Source organism: Pleuronectes platessa, chromosome 21 (assembly GCF_947347685.1).
Source record: "Pleuronectes platessa chromosome 21, fPlePla1.1, whole genome shotgun sequence".
Classification (NCBI taxonomy): Eukaryota; Metazoa; Chordata; class Actinopteri; order Pleuronectiformes; family Pleuronectidae; genus Pleuronectes; species Pleuronectes platessa.
This window is the reverse complement of record NC_070646.1, coordinates 4,128,277-4,146,217: the sequence shown is the minus strand read 5'-3', so window position 1 is coordinate 4,146,217 and position 17,941 is coordinate 4,128,277. Positions and strand designations below refer to the sequence as shown.

Below are 17,941 nucleotides of genomic sequence, written 5' to 3'. Positions count from 1 at the left end.
TAATAATTCTCAGTGAAAATGAAGCTGATTCTATTGAACAGAAAATCAGAGGCAAACATTCCCAAGATGCCCAGAAACAATCGGAGTCTGACTCCGAACACACCATTAACACCAACTTTTACTCTTTCACTACATTTACACTGTACACCTTTGATTACACGTCCGTCCATTATAACCTGACTGACCCTGCAGTACTTTGGAGGGGGGGGGGTTATGGCATAATCACTTTCTATACACCACTACTACAACAAAGTAATCCATCAATCGATTATCTATTAAATAAACTTTATTGTTCCCATGCCCAGGACATTAAGTTGTTACAACAGCAGCAGATATTAAATGAGGAAGACAAGAGATCATGAAATTATAAAATAGAATGAAGTAGGTAATTAAGTTAAAATACAGAGAATATGTACATGGTTTACACTTTTCACGACAGGGTTAGGGTTAGGGGCCCCTGAGCCCGGGGCCCCTGAGCAGCGCCCCTGCACTGAGGCCCATTACTCGAGAAACAGAGAGAGAGAGAGAGAGAGAGAGCAGCTGCTCGTAGAGGCACTTCCGGTGGCAACAGAAACTGTCACTGATTTGTAAAGGTTGCAAACAGCTGTTTGGGGGCAGTTGCAACTGCTGCCTCCCAGTTTGAGTCCAACAGCCCGAAAACTAACAACTGTCTAATACACTTTCCTAAACCAGTATATATATATAAATATATATCTATATCTATCTCATTGAATACATCACAAACAGCCTTAGTTGCTCTCAGACAGTGTGGCCACAGAGGCAGCTGCTTATAAACGGTGTAGAATCAAAGTCAGCTATATCAGTGCAGTTCCTGTTGACACTGGAACCACTGCCACGATTTGAACTTGCCCTTACTGGAACTGGGAGCGCGGCTCCAGCAGATCACAGGTACAACATCAGACGCCTCTGTGCAGAATGGAACATCAGAGATACTACACAAAACCCTCAATCTCCCAGAGGACCTGAGCTGTAGAATGACATACCACACCCCATATCCCATGTGTGTAAGAGGGAGTTTATATATTTATATGTGTGTATATGTGCCGGGTTTATTTAATATTCCTCTGACTTGCTCTATGTACTGCCACCATGGATTAGAGAGACCCATAAGTAAGAGAAGGAATACTGAGTGAAAGGGAATAAAACTAAATCCTCCATTCATCAGAAAATCGCAACAAATAGAAAACCAATTTAATGCAAAGCAGTGGGTGGTGCAGGTTCCTCGTTAGACTGGAGCTGCTGCTGTGGAGCGGTGGGAGCAGTGGGACCTGGAGCTGGCGCAGCAGCAGCATCCTTCCATACTGTTGAGTCAACGTTGCATATGTGAGGAGGCAGCGGCGGATCTGCTCTCTGCTGATGCGATGACATAGCGGCTGGGATCAGCTAACGTCGCCGCCTCGGACACCCACGGATCGCACCGTCTCACAGCCGTTTCCCTCCCGTTGCTTTGGCCGCGTGTTAACTCGCCGCTTCGCTTGAGCCGGCCACATCGCAGGGAAGTGTCCAATGCTCCCAGTGAGCTGCCCTCGCGTAGATTTCGATCTAAGTTGCTGCAAGCTAACGTTAGCTCGCTGCTGCTACCCTTCAGACATCGAAGTGGCCGCATAAACATGCGGATCGTCGAGGCGGAGACCCCCGGGACACCTCTAGACGCTTTCCGCAGGACCCGAGCATCGACTGGCCGCTGAACGGACTCCGCAGAGTCTCCAAGTAAATGATGCTTCAATCCGTTTCTCCATTTATTTAGAAAACATGTGTGCCCCCAGAAGTCCGTTAGCCAGCTAGCTAGCTAGCAGTGATTTGGCGTGCATGGGGATCAGCCGCTAGCGCCGGCTAACGGCTACAAACAAATAACAAGCTAACAAGACAGATTAGCGGCACCGTGGCCTTTTCGTGTACTTGGCTCAACCCACGGGGGGTCTACATTCGGGTTTGATCTGAGTTCTCTCTTCTTCACCATGATGCTTTCTCCGGTTTGTTGGATGGGCTCTAAACGAAATGGTTGCTCACTGAAGCTGCGGCTGCGAGATGCTAACGCGAGCTAACGGACCTAGCGTCATTGTTAGCAGTGATTCATACGGTGGGGTCATGCTCGCCGAGGGTCGGGGAGGACATGTCATGTTAGCATGGTCGTCTTCCGACGTTAAATACACACACCGACTTGTTTGTGGCTAACAGGTTGGCAGCAACATCACATGTTACCTGTAGCTGCCCGGTGGTGGTGGTGGTGTTGTTGTTGTTAGCGTAACTAGCTGGTGTGTTTTTGATGGAAAACGGACAGTGGAGCTAAGTCATTTGGCAGCCGGGGAGGTTTTGACATGTGTGATCTTCCACTTCAGATGGAGTCCATTAGCTGCTCGTGCTAACGTCCACGTTGTGTCAGGTCAAAACCAGAATAGTTGAGTTGAACATCGAGCGGGTGTCACTTTGCTCATCTGCACAAACTTGTGGATCTTAAGTGTTTTACAGGCGGATAGATTCAGGCACCTCGGTCAACATGGACCCGGAGCACCAGCAGCCCGGGTCTGGGTCGATATTTTCGACGTGCGGGGGGGGGGCGCAGTGCGTATTCTTGCTAATGGACTTCAACTTTTTAACGAGTCAGCTAGTCCATTGTAAGCAAAGTGCAAACCTGCATGGAACAAGCACATGGCTGCCCCGGGAATAACTGTGATTAAGGCTCACTGGGTCATCACATGTGCAGGGGCAGGGTGTTGCACAACAGGACCTTCTGTCCCATGAACTCAGGCTTTCTATTCCTTTAACTCACTTCTTTCACCTTTTTTTATTTATCAAAAAATTTGAAAATGTATTCCCAAGTGTCTGTTCTATGCACGTTATCTCGTTGTGCTTATGGCAAACCGTAGGGCAGTGAGGCTAGACTTGTATATTGAGACACATGTTGGACTTTGATACTGTGCTTTGTCTGTTATCTTAGCAAATGCATAGATGTGGGAGTTGCTGCCAGTGAGATCGATATGAACCGTCTCTCCACTGTCTGATGTGTTGTGTCTTTCAGAGAGAGGGGGGAAAAGAGCCACGGATCTCAAGGACCAGATTGCCTGCTGAACTTTTTGCCTCTCGGACGGATCACCGGGGACCATGCTGACCATCCTAGCTGCTGGGTCTGTGTTCTTTCCAGGTCTTTTCCTTCTGTCCAAACAATGTCTCAAGTCCATCCCAGCGCTCAGATGGAGCGAAGGAGATGCAGTCATTGTGTCGGCCAGGTGAGGCCCTCTTATACTTTTTTTGTTTTCTTTGAGACTTGCATTGAAGTGCCTGATGGCTGCAGATATATCACATAGATACCCAGCACTCAAGATATTGCTCAAAATTCAAGTACTTCCATGCAACTCCATCCAAGTTGTTGAGACTAACGTTTATATCCAGTGTGTCTAGTTGTTCTGGCTGCAGTTATGCTTTCAGCTGCATTGTTTCAGCTTAATTGTGACAGGGCTAACTAGGTTTGAGTAGACAATCTGAAACCCTTGAGAAAAGCATTATGTTTATTTTCTATTCTCTGTTCCAAGGTTGGTGTCGTCAGTCCAGGCAGTCATGGCTTCCTCAGCTGGCTACATCATTGCTTCCTCCTGCGGGGACATCATCGAGGACCAGTGAGACAAAACCGTTTTATCAGAAAATATTCAATCACATACAGTCAGCCTACCAAGTCTTGTAATGTGCAAAATGTACCAATGTACTTGAAGTGTGCTTTATATAAACAATTTACATCAATATCTTGTCAGAGAGTAGCATAAAAGTGTATAAATAGTTTTACTAAAGCAATTCCTTAAGTTTTCTCTGCTCAAAAGAAATGCCCAAAGCATTTTATCACTTGAAATCATTGTGGATTCAGATGAAATCTCTTCCATGGAGAGTTGCTTAGATTCTGGAGGGAAGAAGTTGGTCTGTATTGAGAGCAATAACTGCACTATTATTAATTAATTAATACTGTTATTATGAAAAAAGTCAAACTGTGTAGTTACCAAAGTAACAGGCTAAGATGGTGTTAGAAAAGCTCTGCTCTTGCTCTGTTCATCCTTTAATTTTCCGTGTTTGTAAAAGTCACTTTCTCTCCCTCTCAACACAGGCATTGGCTGACCAGCTCTTACATCATGTTCGCCGTTCCCTACTTTGTGTACGACATCTACGCAATGTTCATGTGCTACTGGTACAAGCTACGGGTCAAAGGGCACGAGGAGGCCTCGGCTGCACCCCAGCAAATGAGCTCAGCACTGACCAGCTACCTGCGTCGCGAGTTCCTCATGGTGCTGCACCATGTTGTCATGGTCACCGTCTGCTTCCCCGTCTCTGTGGTAACTGTCACACATTGCTCTTTATGTTCAGCAGCGATTCCTGCAATGTTAGCGTCCAGTTCCTCAGCCACTGAGCTTCAGCACATTCAATTTGAAATAAAACAATAGATATCATGTGTAAGTGCTAAGCTTTAATTGGAATTCGTTGACATCACTATAGAGAGAACTGTGTGGGAGGCAGGTGCACCCAGAAAAAGAAGAAAATGTCAAATGATAATAATAATGGTAGACTGAGGAGTGTTGTTGATGAAAGAGAATCTTTGATGAGGACAAACTTCTTTACAACTGCACTGCAAGTCAAATACACTGGGGGAGGGCAGTTTTTTGTCCTGCGAGCCCCAGGTATATATTTCTGAAGAGATGTGTGTTTATTGCAGAAAGTCCACAAAGGACACATCTGTAATTGCACCAAGTATTAATCAATCTCATTTTCGATTTCTAGTTTTGGCGACAAGGAAAGGGAGATTATTTCCAGGGTATATTGTTCATGGCTGAGCTCAGCACTCCGTCTGTCTGCTTAGGAAAAATACTCATCCAGGTAAGTTCCTTGTTTACCCTCACAGAAGTTTTGATCCTTGTTGCATGTCTCACATTAAAGCTCCTCTTCACTGTCCGGATCTTTCCTCTCTTTTTCATTCAATGGAGATTATATTTTTCGGTCACACTCCCAGCATGCACCTTTTTCACGCCCATCGGCTCCTGTCAGGCACATCACGCATTCATCATCAACACAGCTTTTGTGAATACACATCCTAGGAGCTGCATCCACCTGTGTGTGTGTGTGAGGCTTGTGTGGGTATGCGTTCAGTGTCTCAGAGTATGTATGAAGTTTGTTCCCACCACGGCTTTCTGCTCGTCACCCATCGGAGGCTCCTACAGCTGTTAGCCTCTGAATATACCCCTAGTACTTACACTGCATTCCGCTTGCCCTTTTACCCTCCGTCACTGAGCACCCTGGCCCTCCCATCCCTGACAAAAGTGCATGTTGTCGTTTGATAAATACCATTGGTCTCAGAGCTGTTTTAGCAATAGAATAAAAAACGACAAATGTCTAGAATGTCGCGCATACCTCCGCCAAGGCTGCATAGTCCTCTTCATTTCAATCAAGCTGCACCAAATTGCAGATTATTATAGAGAATGTGCCTATTTTTTCCCATCAAAATCCAGGAATTATTCTCTGGAATATCTCACAATGTGAAAGAAAGAAAAGAAATCCTGGAGCAAACATTTAAACGGCTTTGCAACAACATTTTATGGATTCTACCCTGACCCGTACCACATCCTTCCAACTTCATTGTGAACCGTTCAGTTGTTTTTGTGTAATCTTGCTTCCAAACAACAAAGCATCAAACAAACAGAAGACTGAAAACATAACCGCCTTGGTGGAGGTAACACGAACAATAGTGCATGTATCGATGAGATGCCATGTTATTCTGTCACCAGTTAAGTGGAGGAAGCACGGGTGAGCTTGTCCTCAGTGTTATCTCACTGAAGCAGGTTGACAGTTAAAGATAAAAGTTAAGTAATCTGATTTAAACAAAGGAGAATGTAAAAACGAAAAAGGACTGCTTCACTGACACACACACACTCTGTCCCGCTACGTCCTTTAGAAATCGACCAGTGTCCAAACAGCAGCATGGCATACTGTACTCTCTTGTCCTGTCCGTGCAGATAGTATTAAACAATTATAATGATTAAGGTATTAAAAATAAAACGATTGCAAAGAAGATTAACATCGTCAGCTTTCAACAAACTATTCTGCTTGCTTTTCTGTCTCCCTCTCTCGACCTCTCCCTCTGTTTTTTCGCTCTCAGTACAAACAGCAACACACTCTCCTGCACAAAGTGAATGGGGCTCTAATGCTGATCACTTTTTTCATCTGTCGAGTCCTCCTCTTCCCTTACCTCTACTACGCCTATGGAAGGTATGTCTTTCTTTCCATCTCTGTTTTCTCATGTTCTGCTCTCTCGCTGAGCTGGGGTCGCGTGATCTCTATCATATGGATTATGTAAATAAGACTGGGAGCATGTCTTTACAGTCCTGTAATCCTCTTTTCCCATGTTTGTATCCAGGTATGCCTCCATCCCCTTCCCCATGGTTCCCTTCAAAGTGCCATGGCACTGTAACCTCGGTGCTGCTCTGCTCATGGCCCCGCAGCTCTATTGGTTCTCCCTGATTTGCAGGGGAGCCCTGCGACTATTCATGGGCACTTCCCGCTCTCAGAGACCACGCCCGACTACAACCGCACCAAAGGAGAGCCAGGCGGACGGCAGCGCGCTGCCCCAGCCCGCTAACGGCTACAGCACCCGCTCCACAGAGCCCGAGCTGCCCACTCACTGAGAAGAGTGGAGTGGAGTGGAGGGGAGGGGGGGAGGGAAGGAAGGAAGGCGAATGTACCAATGAGTTTGTAAAGGAAAGAAAGCTGTGAGGGAAACGTGAGACTTGAAACAAGTAGCAATATGAAGAAAGCTACAGACAATGGCGTCACAGATCGCTGAAGTCTTTGTGGCCAGTAGGCAGAGTCTGACAGCTGAATGATTTGGTTGCTGGTCCTCAAGCACTTCGGCTTCTCAGTTTGTAGGAAACAACGGTGTATTATCACTCTCTGTATTTAAAGATGTCATCGGGCACTGTGACAGAAAGGAACATGCACTGACCTGAGAGGAATTTGCCTGGATGTATAGCGAGCATTGATGGCTATTGCCCTCATGTAGATCAAATTCAGTCCTCTCTGCCTCACAGTATGGGAAGAGCAGGAAAATAGGAATGTATAATATTGTATGTTAGTACATTTGCTGTAGATGAAAGGCCTAATTCAGTTTAGTAATGAAGAAGACCTTCAAAAAAGAGGAAAAAAATCCCGGCTCAGCAGTATTTTGACTTGTTAGTGTTTATTATCTGTATCCTCTCTGTAGTCACTGTCACTCTAACAAAATGTAACCGACCTGCAGACTGACTCATCTTTAGAAGGGAGATAATCTCACCAGACTGTATTCTGCTGCCTTATCCCCCCCCCCCTCCCCCCCATTGTTTGCAGTTAATTTTTTTTTTTTAATTTATTTTTATCCTCTTAACTATTAGGAAGAGGTTTTTCCCTCGAGCACAAAAACGTGCAGGTGTACATAGCCGATGTAAAATTGTCTTTATTTCCATGTCAGTATTAGTCGATGTTGGTTTTCTTTTTCTCCTCATTTGTCATTTTTGAAGAAACACTTACATTTCAGCATTAAAACCAATCATTTCACAGTTTTACTGCCTAGTGTAACACAGACGACCCCAAAAAGTTCCACCAGTGCTTCTTTGTTTCCGTGTAGATATGACTTCATTCCATTTACTGCAATCACTGGTATTTTTCTGCATACAGGGAAGTGATGCACGGTAGCAGTCACTTTAAACCGAATTCACTTGTGGTTTTTTTTTATTTTCTGTTTTAAGGAGTATGGTCATTTAAAAAAAAAAATCCATTCAATTAGCTTGAATAGTTCAAACCGGGATCCATGAAGTACTTATAGTTTTGTTTGGGGACTTGCAAAGCCACAGTTTGAAGGGAACCAAAAGTGAAAGGGAGATCACGGGGAAGCATTTCCTTGTGATTGACATGCAGCAGATCTGCCCAATAGTGTTGATGTAGCTCATTTGTTGTTTGTAAACCATCAATAAGCCGATGAATCGTATTAGCATTGTATGAGTTGCTCTGATCATTGAGCCGTGTATTTGAACCACTGGTTCCATGAACCTTCTATGAACAAACTGGCTTGTTTTTTTAAATCATTTTATGTTTGTTTTAAAGCCGCTACACTGTCCTGGAAGTGGGTCAAGGAAAAACAAAATCAAAGTTCCGAATCCATCAAGAAAGAGCAGCGTGTGCCAAAACATCTGGACAACTGTGGGCATGTTGAACACAGAATATTCATTCCCCCCTGTTCCATGAATTAATACAATAATGCTTCTTGACGATACTAAAAACATTTCAACTGATGTACTGTATATTCCACAAAAATGCTCGTTATTTATTTGTAAGTATTTATTTATTAATTTATTTGGTTTGTGGTTTTGAATGCATATTTATGCATCCATACTATACTCTATGCTTCTGAGCCTTGTATGGAGGCTGTATTGTTACTCAAACTTAGCTGAAATATACTTCTCTGTCCTGATCCTGTCTCGAGTGTTTTCTTTATCACTGTGAACGTATTTGAATGTGTCTGTTATTTCAGACATTTCTCAATTCAATGGTGAACATGAGCCAGTAGAGGGCTCAGAATTACATTGTTACCTTTAAAACCTGAACACTATTAAGCAATGGCTGATATCGTTTCAGGTAGAACAAAAAGTTTCGCCCTTACATTTTTACTTTACATACAAAACAAAATGTTTCCTCAGATACTTGAATCTGTCCTGTTTGAAGAGGTTTTGAATCTATAAAAACCCTCTCGGTATATCTAGCCATTGCAGGAATTAATATTTGTGACTGTTTCACTGCAATATTTCTGGATATCAGGTTACAAGTCAGTTGGAAACAGTATGCAGCTCAGTGGATCCTGGGCCATGACACTGGAGAAGAAATTTACTGTAAATGCCCAAATATGGAGCCTGGGACAGATTCTAATGCCAGTGTTCCTTCATGCACACTGATTGTAATTATTGCATATTTTGTAGTGCTTTACCTCGTTTCTAACATGTCAATTATTTCAAAGGAAAATTACGAACATTATATAGAGAGCAGATGAATTAAAATGTGTGGTGGAGCTTTTTAAAGTTCTTTTTCGCAGTAAAATGTTTTTACAAATCAAACAGAGTTAGAATTATAGGCCACTATAATAATAATAAGGCCGACAGAGCGATTGTGGAAAGCACTTAATTCCTTACACAATTGTTCGAGGTGATTTACCTTATTTTTTAAGGTACTTCCTTCACATTAGTAAGGAATACAACCTTTGTTATCTTATCCATAATATTTTAGGATGTTGGGTGTATAACATGACATACTGATAGGACCATATGCTGTTACAGAAGTTTTTTAAAATCAAGGTCCACAGTACAACAGGGTTATTCCAGGGTTAAAATGTTTATTGCCATTATACAAAACACACATAGAAAACATACAAAACTCATTACATTAAAAAATTCAAGTTTTGAGAAACACCGTGGAAAGATTGTGTCCTTGTTAGCCTCTGGGCAAGTCCTCATCTGTCTTAATACCTCAGTATCTCCTCTGTCTCGGTGAGAAGATGGTGTTGGGGTTGCTGTCTCGTTCCTTCTCCTTCTCTCGCTCCTTCTGGCTGTTTGGAGACAGGGCTTCCTCCTTCTTCTTCTCGCTCTTAAAGAGATCTCTGCCCGTGCGCATTATGTGCTCCTCGATCTTGCGGTGGCGCTTCATGTCAGACAGCACCTTGTCCAGACGAGCTTCCCTTTTTACGGATGAGCGAGCTGAGGATCCTAGAAGGGAAGAAAAACATTTAAGTCAGTACTAAGGAAAACAGACAGTTCAGAAGTAGTTGATTTAGCTTCAGCAGCTCAAGAGTGCAAACATGGACGGTTATCACACCTGGTGTTCTACGTCTGTTGATGAAGGCGTTTTTCGGAGTCGCTTTCATCTGCTCCTCATCAAAGTCAAACTCAGTCGGAGTAAGAGGCCTGAAAAAAAAACAGAAAGTCATGAGCCTTCTCCTTTATCATTACACAAAAAACACAGTTGAGTAGAGATGATTGATAAATGGTCAAACTGACCTGTGCTCTCTCTCCTCCCTCTCCCTTCCCTTCGCCGCCTCATCCTCCTCCTCATCTATTTCCGGCGACTCTGTGCGTTCAGGCGTAGGGGGCCGTCTCGGAAGGGGTAAAAAGTTTAATTCCAGCATCTCTCCTTTAGCGAGGAGCTCATAGAGTCTTTTGATCTCGGCAGGAGGGGGCATCCAGTTTTTGGTGTCCTCCATTTCCTCATCGCTGTAAGCAAGCTCCCACTCGTCCTCCGCCTCAACAGCCGGCTTCCCCTCCTCCCCGTTCACACCTGAGTCCGTCTGGGCTTCGTCCATGTTCGTCTCTCCCTCCGCTGCGTCCATGTCTCCATCTGAGGAAGCAGCAACAAGGAAGTTTAATAAAAAGCTTTTGAGTCTAAGTATAATCAATAAAACACTCTCCAAACTGACAAAAAAAAAAAATCAAATCTCATTTTAGTTCTACTCTCATGTTCTTTCCTGCACTTTGAAAATTAATCAATCTGAACCGCAGAACATTTTTCTATGAAACTTGGTGGGAGGATAGCACATGGACCAAAGACGAACCCATTAAACTTTGGTGCAAGTCCAGTTTCTATAGCATTGTGAGATGGGTATTTTTTTTTACATTTTCACAGATTTTTCGAGAAATAAGTCACGTAGAAAGTTCCACAAGTACAAAGTTGACACGTATCATATCAGACTTCTGTGGCATAAACGCTGGCTGCGCTTTTACAGCTATAGGAAGTCATTTGTTGTGTATTCCTAGATTTATTTATCTGTGTTACTTTTGGGTCATGACTGGGAAACTAGATACTAAAAGAAGTTCTACAACATAAATTCTGTATGTATTTGTCTTTCAAAAGGGCTTTACTTGACCCAGGCCGTTCAAAAATGAGAGGCAGCTTCACTTCCATACGAGGTTAGTAGCATAAAGCTGTTTAAACACGTCATAGAAGCTTTTTTGGTCTAACTGGTCTTACTGGTATGAGACTGATATTAAGTCCAGGTATCAGAATAGGAAGTGAGCATCTGTATCTTGTACTTTCAGACTTGTCATTACCCTTGGACCAAAAAAAGAGAAGATCTCTTTCCTACTACTAAATCTCCCTCTGTTTTTCAGTATGTGTTTCTCAGTATTTACCATCTTCCTCTTTGGGTGCAGGGTCCTTCTCCTCCTCCTCTGTGGCAGCTGTCAGCTCTGTGTCTTGTTGCTCCGGTTTGTTCTCCTCCTCTGCAGCAGGTGTTTCCGTGTCCTTCACCCCCAGAGCCTCGATGCCCTCTGCCAGTGAAGAGTGCGCGGCCTCAGCCTGCATCCTGCCCCCTGGAGACCTGCACCCACACAGGGATCTGATTCATAACCACATGGTTGTTTATCAACACACGGGGTTAGCGGGGTCTTTCAGGGAGTTAGCTAACAGGGATCCCGGGCGTGAAACGTTCAACACGTGCTTAACGATACACGAATGAAACATCATCTTTATCTCATTTAGATTTAACAGGGTTTCTAACATCAGGCCTAAACACAAAATACAATGAAGCCAACGTATGAGCGTGCAATTACCGGATTATCGTGGATCAGTGACGTGGCGGTTAAACGGTGTCTTCGGATTAACTTTCCCGGGAGATAAAGTCACCGCCTCGCGCCATGAGACCTGTTAGGGACAAGAACCAGATCTGAATAGACGTAAACATTGCGCCATTTTGGATCCAACAACTGCGTGACCGTCCGCTCGGTCCGGCGAGACTGCGCCGCGCGTTCCCGCTGAGTTATACATCATGGGGATGGTCCGTCGGGAGCGCGGGTGAACGACGCGCACTTCGAGCATCTGCGGTGAAGATCTGCGCTGACGTCAGTTCCTGTGCAACGCGTAATCCCGGACGTTTATCAATTCCGATCGCACGGAATTGAAACGCGGACTATTTGCTTCACTCTGCACGTTAATAGCGTAAATGAAATGGTGAATATAAACCATAAAGTTCACGGCGACGTTTGACGCCCGATTACGTCCCATTAACGATGTGGCTCGACGTCAAATAGGCGCCAGTGTCAGGTCGGCCTCTGATTGGTCTGCAGTCGCTTCCGGTGTCAGCGCTCCTCTTTTGAAAAGTGTTCCGTTAGAGACGCTTTGACGCCATTGTTAAAAGTCGGTGTCCGCAATGTCGCCCAAAGTGGAACTTGGAGACTCACGAAGAGGGTTTTGAAGCAGGAGTTCTCTCACAACATCGGTACGTGTTGACGCTACATTTGTAACGAATCTGACGAAGCAGCAACGCTAACTTTTAGGCTAATGACCGAGGCGTTTGCGTTACACGACGCTATCTTAGTTAGCCTGTTAGCCAAAAGAGACCATCGGTAAATAAAGTGCACGTAACTTTGTATTATCACTTTGCATTGTTTGTTGCAGACCAGTGATTCATTCTAACTTACTTTAATATGTTTGAACTGTTTAACTCTAGTTCCTCAACGAGTACTTACGTGTCTAACTCTCTGCTTGTTTTCCTCCAGGCGGTTTTGTTTTCACTAGTTCAACATGGCTCAGCGTGTGGCGACGGGAGATGGAGCGAGCAGGAAGACCTCCAGGGTTCGGGTGGCGGTCCGTCTCCGACCCTTCATGGGCAAGCAGGACGATAAGAACGAGGGGCCGTGCGTGAGGGGCCTGGACTCCCAGAACCTGGAGATTACCAACTGGAGGAACGCCACGGAGACGGTCAAATACCAGTACGTGTTCCCAGTGCAACTCAACTGGTTTGATCTCATATATAGGCCTGATATTTTCCAACAGCGTGTTCTGTGTGATTTGTTTTCAGCTTTGACGCGGTTCACTCGGAACAGACGACCCAGCAGCAGGTTTTCCTCTCCTCGGTGAAGCCCGTTCTACCGCACGCCCTCAATGGACAGAATGCCAGTGTGTTTGCCTATGGGCCAACAGGAGCAGGTGTTTAAAGAGCACATTTACACCTTATGGCTTTTTATTCCACCGCCAGTTTACCCATTTTCTTAATGGTTTAAGTGGAATAAAAGTTACTGTGTTACCTGGTTTAATTTATAATGCAGAGTTTCAGTGTTGAGCTCACTCTCAACACTCTATTTTCTCTTAGAGTTGTACTGTATTGGGCCAGAAAGAAATCTACCACCAGCAACTGTTTCTTATGAGTTGTATTGCTGCCTGAGAAATATTTAAACTGGTATAAAAGGACTGGATTGGGGACAATATAGATCAATGGGTAAAATTATGCGGAGATGTATAGAAGATTTTGGCACAACACTATCTTACATGGTTTATTTTCTGCTACCTCTCAGGTAAGACACACACCATGTTGGGCAGCTCAGCTCAGCCAGGCATGATCCCCAGAGCCGTTCGCGAGATCTTCAATCTGGTGAAAGCAAAGGATGAAGATGAGGGATGGGACTACAGCATTGGCATGTCTTATTTGGAAATTTACAACGAGAAGGTATGAATTATTGGCTGGTTAACAAACAGCATAGTGTGACCCGGTGTCAGAGATGGATAGTCATTTGTTATAGCATTAAAAGTAAGCACTGATAAATTACCTTTTTATATTAACGAGTAACAAAGTTACTATTTAAACTACAAAAGAAAAAGGACTTGTAGCTTTTATACTTTTTTATTGATCCTCTATGTATAAGCATTTGTTGCTTAAATTAAAATTTTATGACACTGTGCAGTTCATCATTGCATCCGTCTCATTCTCTCAGGTTCTAGATCTTCTATCGCCAGGCTCCCACGATCTGCCAATCAGAGAGGACAAGGACAAGAACATCCTCATCCCCGGCCTCACCCACACAACGATCTCCTCCTTCTCAGAATTTGACAAACTTTTTGTGCCTGCCACACTTAATCGGACTACAGCCTCTACCAAACTAAACGAGCGTTCCAGCCGCAGCCATGCTATTCTCCTCATCAAGGTGTGATTTTGAGTCTGATCAACGATCTGTTTTGTTTATTGAGCTGGTCAGTGCTTGTGTCTGTTGTGGACAGCATCTTGAACAGGGCGTGGCCCTTGTGCGGTAGGCCAAGATTTGGTAGCTGGTGCTAACATTAACTGTTTGTTGCAACGCTCCCGCTAGCAGCATCTGGGACTACTCTAAGAGGGATTCAGTCTGGTGTCTTCTTAACCAACATAAATCCTACTTTTACATTTGTACTTCTATCTATGCTGCTTCTCAGCCTTGGAATTCTGTCCTCTACTCCAGCCTCTGTCTGACCACTTTGCTGTTGCCCTTTCTAAAATCTTAATTTTCTCCATAATCCAGGTTGTGCGGACTCAGCGCGCCTTTCCCAACAGACAACAGACGGGCAAGCTGTACTTGGTAGACCTCGCTGGGTCGGAGGACAACCGCCGCACCGGCAACCAGGGCATTCGTCTGAAGGAGAGCGGTGCCATCAACCTGTCTCTCTTCACCCTGAGCAAAGTGGTGGATTCTCTGAACTCTGGCACTGCCGTCCGTGTCCCGTACAGAGACAGTAAACTAACACGGCTGCTACAGGACTCTTTGGGTGGCTCCGCGCACTCTGTCATGATCACAAATATTGCACCGGAGTACAAATACTACTTTGACACATTTAGTGCTCTAAACTTTGCTGCCAAATCAAAGCTCATCGTGAATAAGCCCTTCACCCGGGAGACTGTTGCTGTCCCCGTGTTGCCAGGTGAGTGAGAGGAGCACAAACCTTTTCCTTCTGAGAATTTGACCTAAATGCCAACAGGGGGCACCAGTGTCACATCCTAGAGGACGATAGCTTGGAATAAACAGCCGGCTGTCTCTCAGCAAGATAGAAGTACTTTTTAAATATTTGCACCTCTGGTTTCTACAGTTTTAGAGTATCACTTTCTTAAATGCAGTCATGCTTTTCTCTTGGCATTAATTCAAGCACTGCAATGCAGCCCAAACCCATGTACCATCATGTAGATTGCTTTACACTCAGGAGAACCTCACCAACACTTGCTTGAGTGCACTGAATACCAAACTGCTAATTTCCCCTCTGCCTTCATCTCCAGTGAAGCGGGCCAGAGGAGACCAGGAGGCAGGAAGTTCTGGCACCGAGCCACAGAAGAAGAAACAGAAAGGGGAGAAGAAAACCGAACAGGATGCTTCATCGCCCTCTGCACATTTGAACAGGTTAAAGACCACACACCCATAGAATGATTCTTTTATTATTTGCCCGGCTAATACGACTTGTTAACTGATGTTTGACTGGAGTGAACACACTCACTGTTTTTAGTCACAGCTGAAGGCAACGCCCTCTTTCTTGAAAACAGAGCTCTGCTTTATTGTCGAATGTTATCACGTGTGCCAGTCTTGTCTTTGCTGGAATATTCGCCCACGTTTGTTTGATCATCCTGGTTGACCTTTTGACTTCTGACTCCATTTGAAAGCACATGACCTCTCTAACCTGTGGTCTCCCTACCTTTCTTTTAATGTGTCTACACCAGTTTGTCAGAACCATCGGTGATGGACAGATTATTAGCTCTGGAGAAGTTGATGATGAGCTGCCAAGACAAGGACAGAAACAGCATGCTTAATGATGTGGCCCAGTCTCGCAAGGAGATCCAGGTGAAAACACACACTTATCACTTATATTGCTTCCACGAATGTTCCAGGTAAATACTCTGCATAGTATAAATATTTTGTTGACATTCTGGTTCAGCCTTTATCAGTGTCAGACTTTCCGTCCGTTTGCTATTTTACCAAATGCTGATACAGTCAGGTCTTTGTAGGGATCGATTTAACTCTTCTTCCTGGATGTTTGACAGCCAACCTCACCACTCGGTTGTTTTTGCAGGAGCTCAAAGAGAAGCAGAAGAAGTACGAGAGCCAGGCCCTTCTGATGAGTCAATCGGCCAACCAGGAGCCAGCCTTTAAGAACACCTCAGCTCCTCTGCAAAGAAAACCGTCAAATGCTACAAGACCCAATAAGCAGCAGGCTGTGGTCCAACCCCTACAAGGTCAGTTGGACATTACAGCGATGGATAAATCATTGCTAAATATGACAATCTTTCCTATTTGATAAAGCTTTATTTTTCCTGCCTCCCAAAGAGTAGTGACTCACTCCTTCTATTGTGTTGACTAACTGGAGCCAATGAGCTGCAATGTGATATTAGAGCTCAGTCGACATTATAGGAGCCATATATGATATCAAATAACGATGAGGAGGGATACTTTTTTTTACACCCCTCAGCTGATCAGTGTGGACATGGACGATGCACTATTTAGATTTTATTTCATCAGCGGATTATTTGACAGTTTCAATGTGAAAATTGTTGTGCATCTATGTTGTGAATATTGCCTCATTAAGGGATTACTTGAATTAATTATTTACTGATGTGGTTCCCCCCCCACCAGTGTCCCAGCTTCAACCTCTAAAGCAACTCGCGGTCGTCAAGAAGCAGTCGGTCTGTGTCAAGAAGAAAGAGAGGAAGCTTTCAGACCAGGTTGAGGTCAGCGTCTGAGCCTTTCCTGCAGATTCACAAGCAACAGATAGAAGTTGATGCTTTAAGCTTCAGTTCATTTTTTGACAATTGACGCTACAAAACAGACATCCTCCTCAGGCCAATACAGACAAATACATTTTATCAATCGATCAATTATTATCATGTACTGTATATTCTCTGTACAGGCTATTGTTGTCCTAATTACTTGGTCTGTACTTTATTTCTCAGCTTCCAGGTGGTAAAGAGAATATAATGGAGACTAGTTGGGAGTCCCAACTGGATACATCTGTTCTGGAGCATTCCAGGCAAAAAATCCTGCAGGTTCTTAACTCCGGCTCCCTCAAGGAGCTGAAAGGTCTGCAGCTGATCGGTGACAAGAAAGGAAAGCTCATCCTGGGCTGGAGGGAGATCCATGGCCACTTCTTAAAGGTCAGAAGACTGAAATGTTGCTCTTAGGCCGATGTATAATGTTACTCGAGCCACAAGAATACCTTGTCTTTTCCTAACTTCAGGTGATTGATGGGATTAGAGATTTTAATGTACCTCCTCTGTCATCTGTTTTGCAGTTGGAAGATCTAGTAAAAGTTGAGGGTATGACCGAGAAGAGATTCTCTTCCTTCATGAAGGTAAGTGGAACCCGAGTGAAATGATTTTGAGCTATGGCCTGATTTTCCATCTAGCTCTCTGGTTTGACTAAATTACTGCACGTAATGACACCAATTTACTGTTATGTTTGGCGAGTCAGAAATGTTAGCAAAACAGTATTGAGGATACATTTAATAGTAAAAGAAAAAGGGGTATTTCAACTTCCAAAAAAAAATTGATAATCATATTTGATTTAATTTAAACAAACTTAATTTGTAAAGTGTTACGAATTTAAGATTTCCTTTTCAGAAATGCTAATACGGTTAATGACTCTGCCTCATACTAATGACCTGGAGGTTGTGACCAGCTTTACCACATTATGCTGCTTTGAGGATGATCTTGTTTTACTCGTTGCTAACGTTCATTTCTTTCTTTTCAGGCGAACATCCTGAGCGCCATGGGAAAGTGATTTTTAAGTTTTTTTATTTTAATGTTTTAATAAAACCCACATCAAGTGTATATAATTCCTTTCACAAAAGTTTTTATTTGTCATGACTTTCTTTGTCTTATGTTTTTGTAGTTACATCTGTGTGCCAGCTGGCGGCGCACTGCTTTTTAATAAACGTCTGGCATGACATTGAATGTTTGGTGTGTTTACTTGGTGACGATGAACCAATGTGATGGTCACCTTCACATGTGGTCAGATGTCCTCCACGCTGCTCACGAATCAACCGTGAGCCTCTGCGGCGGCAGCGCTGCCCGTTTCCAGTTTGAAAACCTGATTTGGCTCCTGTCCTCTGTCAGGAGGAGACACCTTGTTATCACAGACTCTGGGAGCTGCATCGG

General features: G+C 44.0%; 3 protein-coding genes across 5 annotated transcripts; 2 read left to right on the top strand and 1 right to left on the bottom strand.

Annotated features, from left to right (window-relative positions):
* The first annotated feature begins 1,326 nt into the window (after positions 1 to 1,326).
* tlcd3bb (TLC domain containing 3Bb) lies at positions 1,327 to 8,494 on the top strand. 2 transcript variants are annotated; one of them, XM_053413797.1, is made up of 7 exons: positions 1,327 to 1,731; positions 3,041 to 3,248; positions 3,552 to 3,635; positions 4,112 to 4,337; positions 4,780 to 4,875; positions 6,152 to 6,261; positions 6,410 to 8,494. In XM_053413797.1, the coding sequence occupies exons 2-7, from the start codon at positions 3,124 to 3,126 to the stop codon at positions 6,675 to 6,677; spliced, it is 909 nt and encodes a 302-aa protein (XP_053269772.1). In that variant the 5' UTR covers positions 1,327 to 1,731; positions 3,041 to 3,123; the 3' UTR covers positions 6,678 to 8,494. The 2 variants fall into 2 exon arrangements, with proteins under 2 accessions (XP_053269772.1, XP_053269773.1); XM_053413798.1 differs by lacking the exon at positions 1,327 to 1,731 and adding an exon at positions 1,753 to 1,994.
* Positions 8,495 to 9,386: 892 nt separating this feature from the next.
* On the bottom strand, positions 9,387 to 11,813 carry pagr1 (PAXIP1 associated glutamate-rich protein 1). 2 transcript variants are annotated; one of them, XM_053413796.1, is made up of 5 exons: positions 11,616 to 11,813; positions 11,196 to 11,401; positions 10,068 to 10,404; positions 9,886 to 9,974; positions 9,387 to 9,776 (listed from the first exon to the last, which is right to left on the bottom strand). In XM_053413796.1, the coding sequence occupies exons 2-5, from the start codon at positions 11,365 to 11,367 to the stop codon at positions 9,541 to 9,543; spliced, it is 834 nt and encodes a 277-aa protein (XP_053269771.1). In that variant the 5' UTR covers positions 11,368 to 11,401; positions 11,616 to 11,813; the 3' UTR covers positions 9,387 to 9,540. The 2 variants fall into 2 exon arrangements, with proteins under 2 accessions (XP_053269771.1, XP_053269770.1); XM_053413795.1 differs by having other exon boundaries at positions 11,196 to 11,383; positions 11,616 to 11,812.
* Positions 11,814 to 11,935: 122 nt separating this feature from the next.
* kif22 (kinesin family member 22) lies at positions 11,936 to 17,732 on the top strand. The gene is made up of 13 exons (XM_053413794.1): positions 11,936 to 12,280; positions 12,561 to 12,773; positions 12,863 to 12,990; positions 13,356 to 13,507; positions 13,773 to 13,982; positions 14,331 to 14,727; positions 15,077 to 15,197; positions 15,512 to 15,632; positions 15,862 to 16,024; positions 16,422 to 16,516; positions 16,739 to 16,939; positions 17,077 to 17,136; positions 17,535 to 17,732. The coding sequence occupies exons 2-13, from the start codon at positions 12,586 to 12,588 to the stop codon at positions 17,562 to 17,564; spliced, it is 1,866 nt and encodes a 621-aa protein (XP_053269769.1). The 5' UTR covers positions 11,936 to 12,280; positions 12,561 to 12,585; the 3' UTR covers positions 17,565 to 17,732.
* Positions 17,733 to 17,941: the final 209 nt, after the last annotated feature.

Coding starts and splice junctions, on each gene's coding strand:
- tlcd3bb (XM_053413797.1), top strand. CDS start 3,124: ATGCTGACCATCCTAGCTGCTGGGTCTGTGTTCTTTCCAGGTCTTTTC. Junction 4,338..4,779: donor TCTGCTTCCCCGTCTCTGTG/GTAACTGTCACA, acceptor TTCGATTTCTAG/TTTTGGCGACAAGGAAAGGG. Junction 6,262..6,409: donor CTCTACTACGCCTATGGAAG/GTATGTCTTTCT, acceptor GTTTGTATCCAG/GTATGCCTCCATCCCCTTCC.
- pagr1 (XM_053413796.1), bottom strand. CDS start 11,367: ATGCAGGCTGAGGCCGCGCACTCTTCACTGGCAGAGGGCATCGAGGCT. Junction 9,975..10,067: donor AGGGAGGAGAGAGAGCACAG/GTCAGTTTGACC, acceptor TTTTTTTTTCAG/GCCTCTTACTCCGACTGAGT. Junction 9,777..9,885: donor CAACAGACGTAGAACACCAG/GTGTGATAACCG, acceptor CTTCCCTTCTAG/GATCCTCAGCTCGCTCATCC.
- kif22 (XM_053413794.1), top strand. CDS start 12,586: ATGGCTCAGCGTGTGGCGACGGGAGATGGAGCGAGCAGGAAGACCTCC. Junction 13,983..14,330: donor ATGCTATTCTCCTCATCAAG/GTGTGATTTTGA, acceptor TCCATAATCCAG/GTTGTGCGGACTCAGCGCGC. Junction 16,940..17,076: donor TCCATGGCCACTTCTTAAAG/GTCAGAAGACTG, acceptor TCTGTTTTGCAG/TTGGAAGATCTAGTAAAAGT.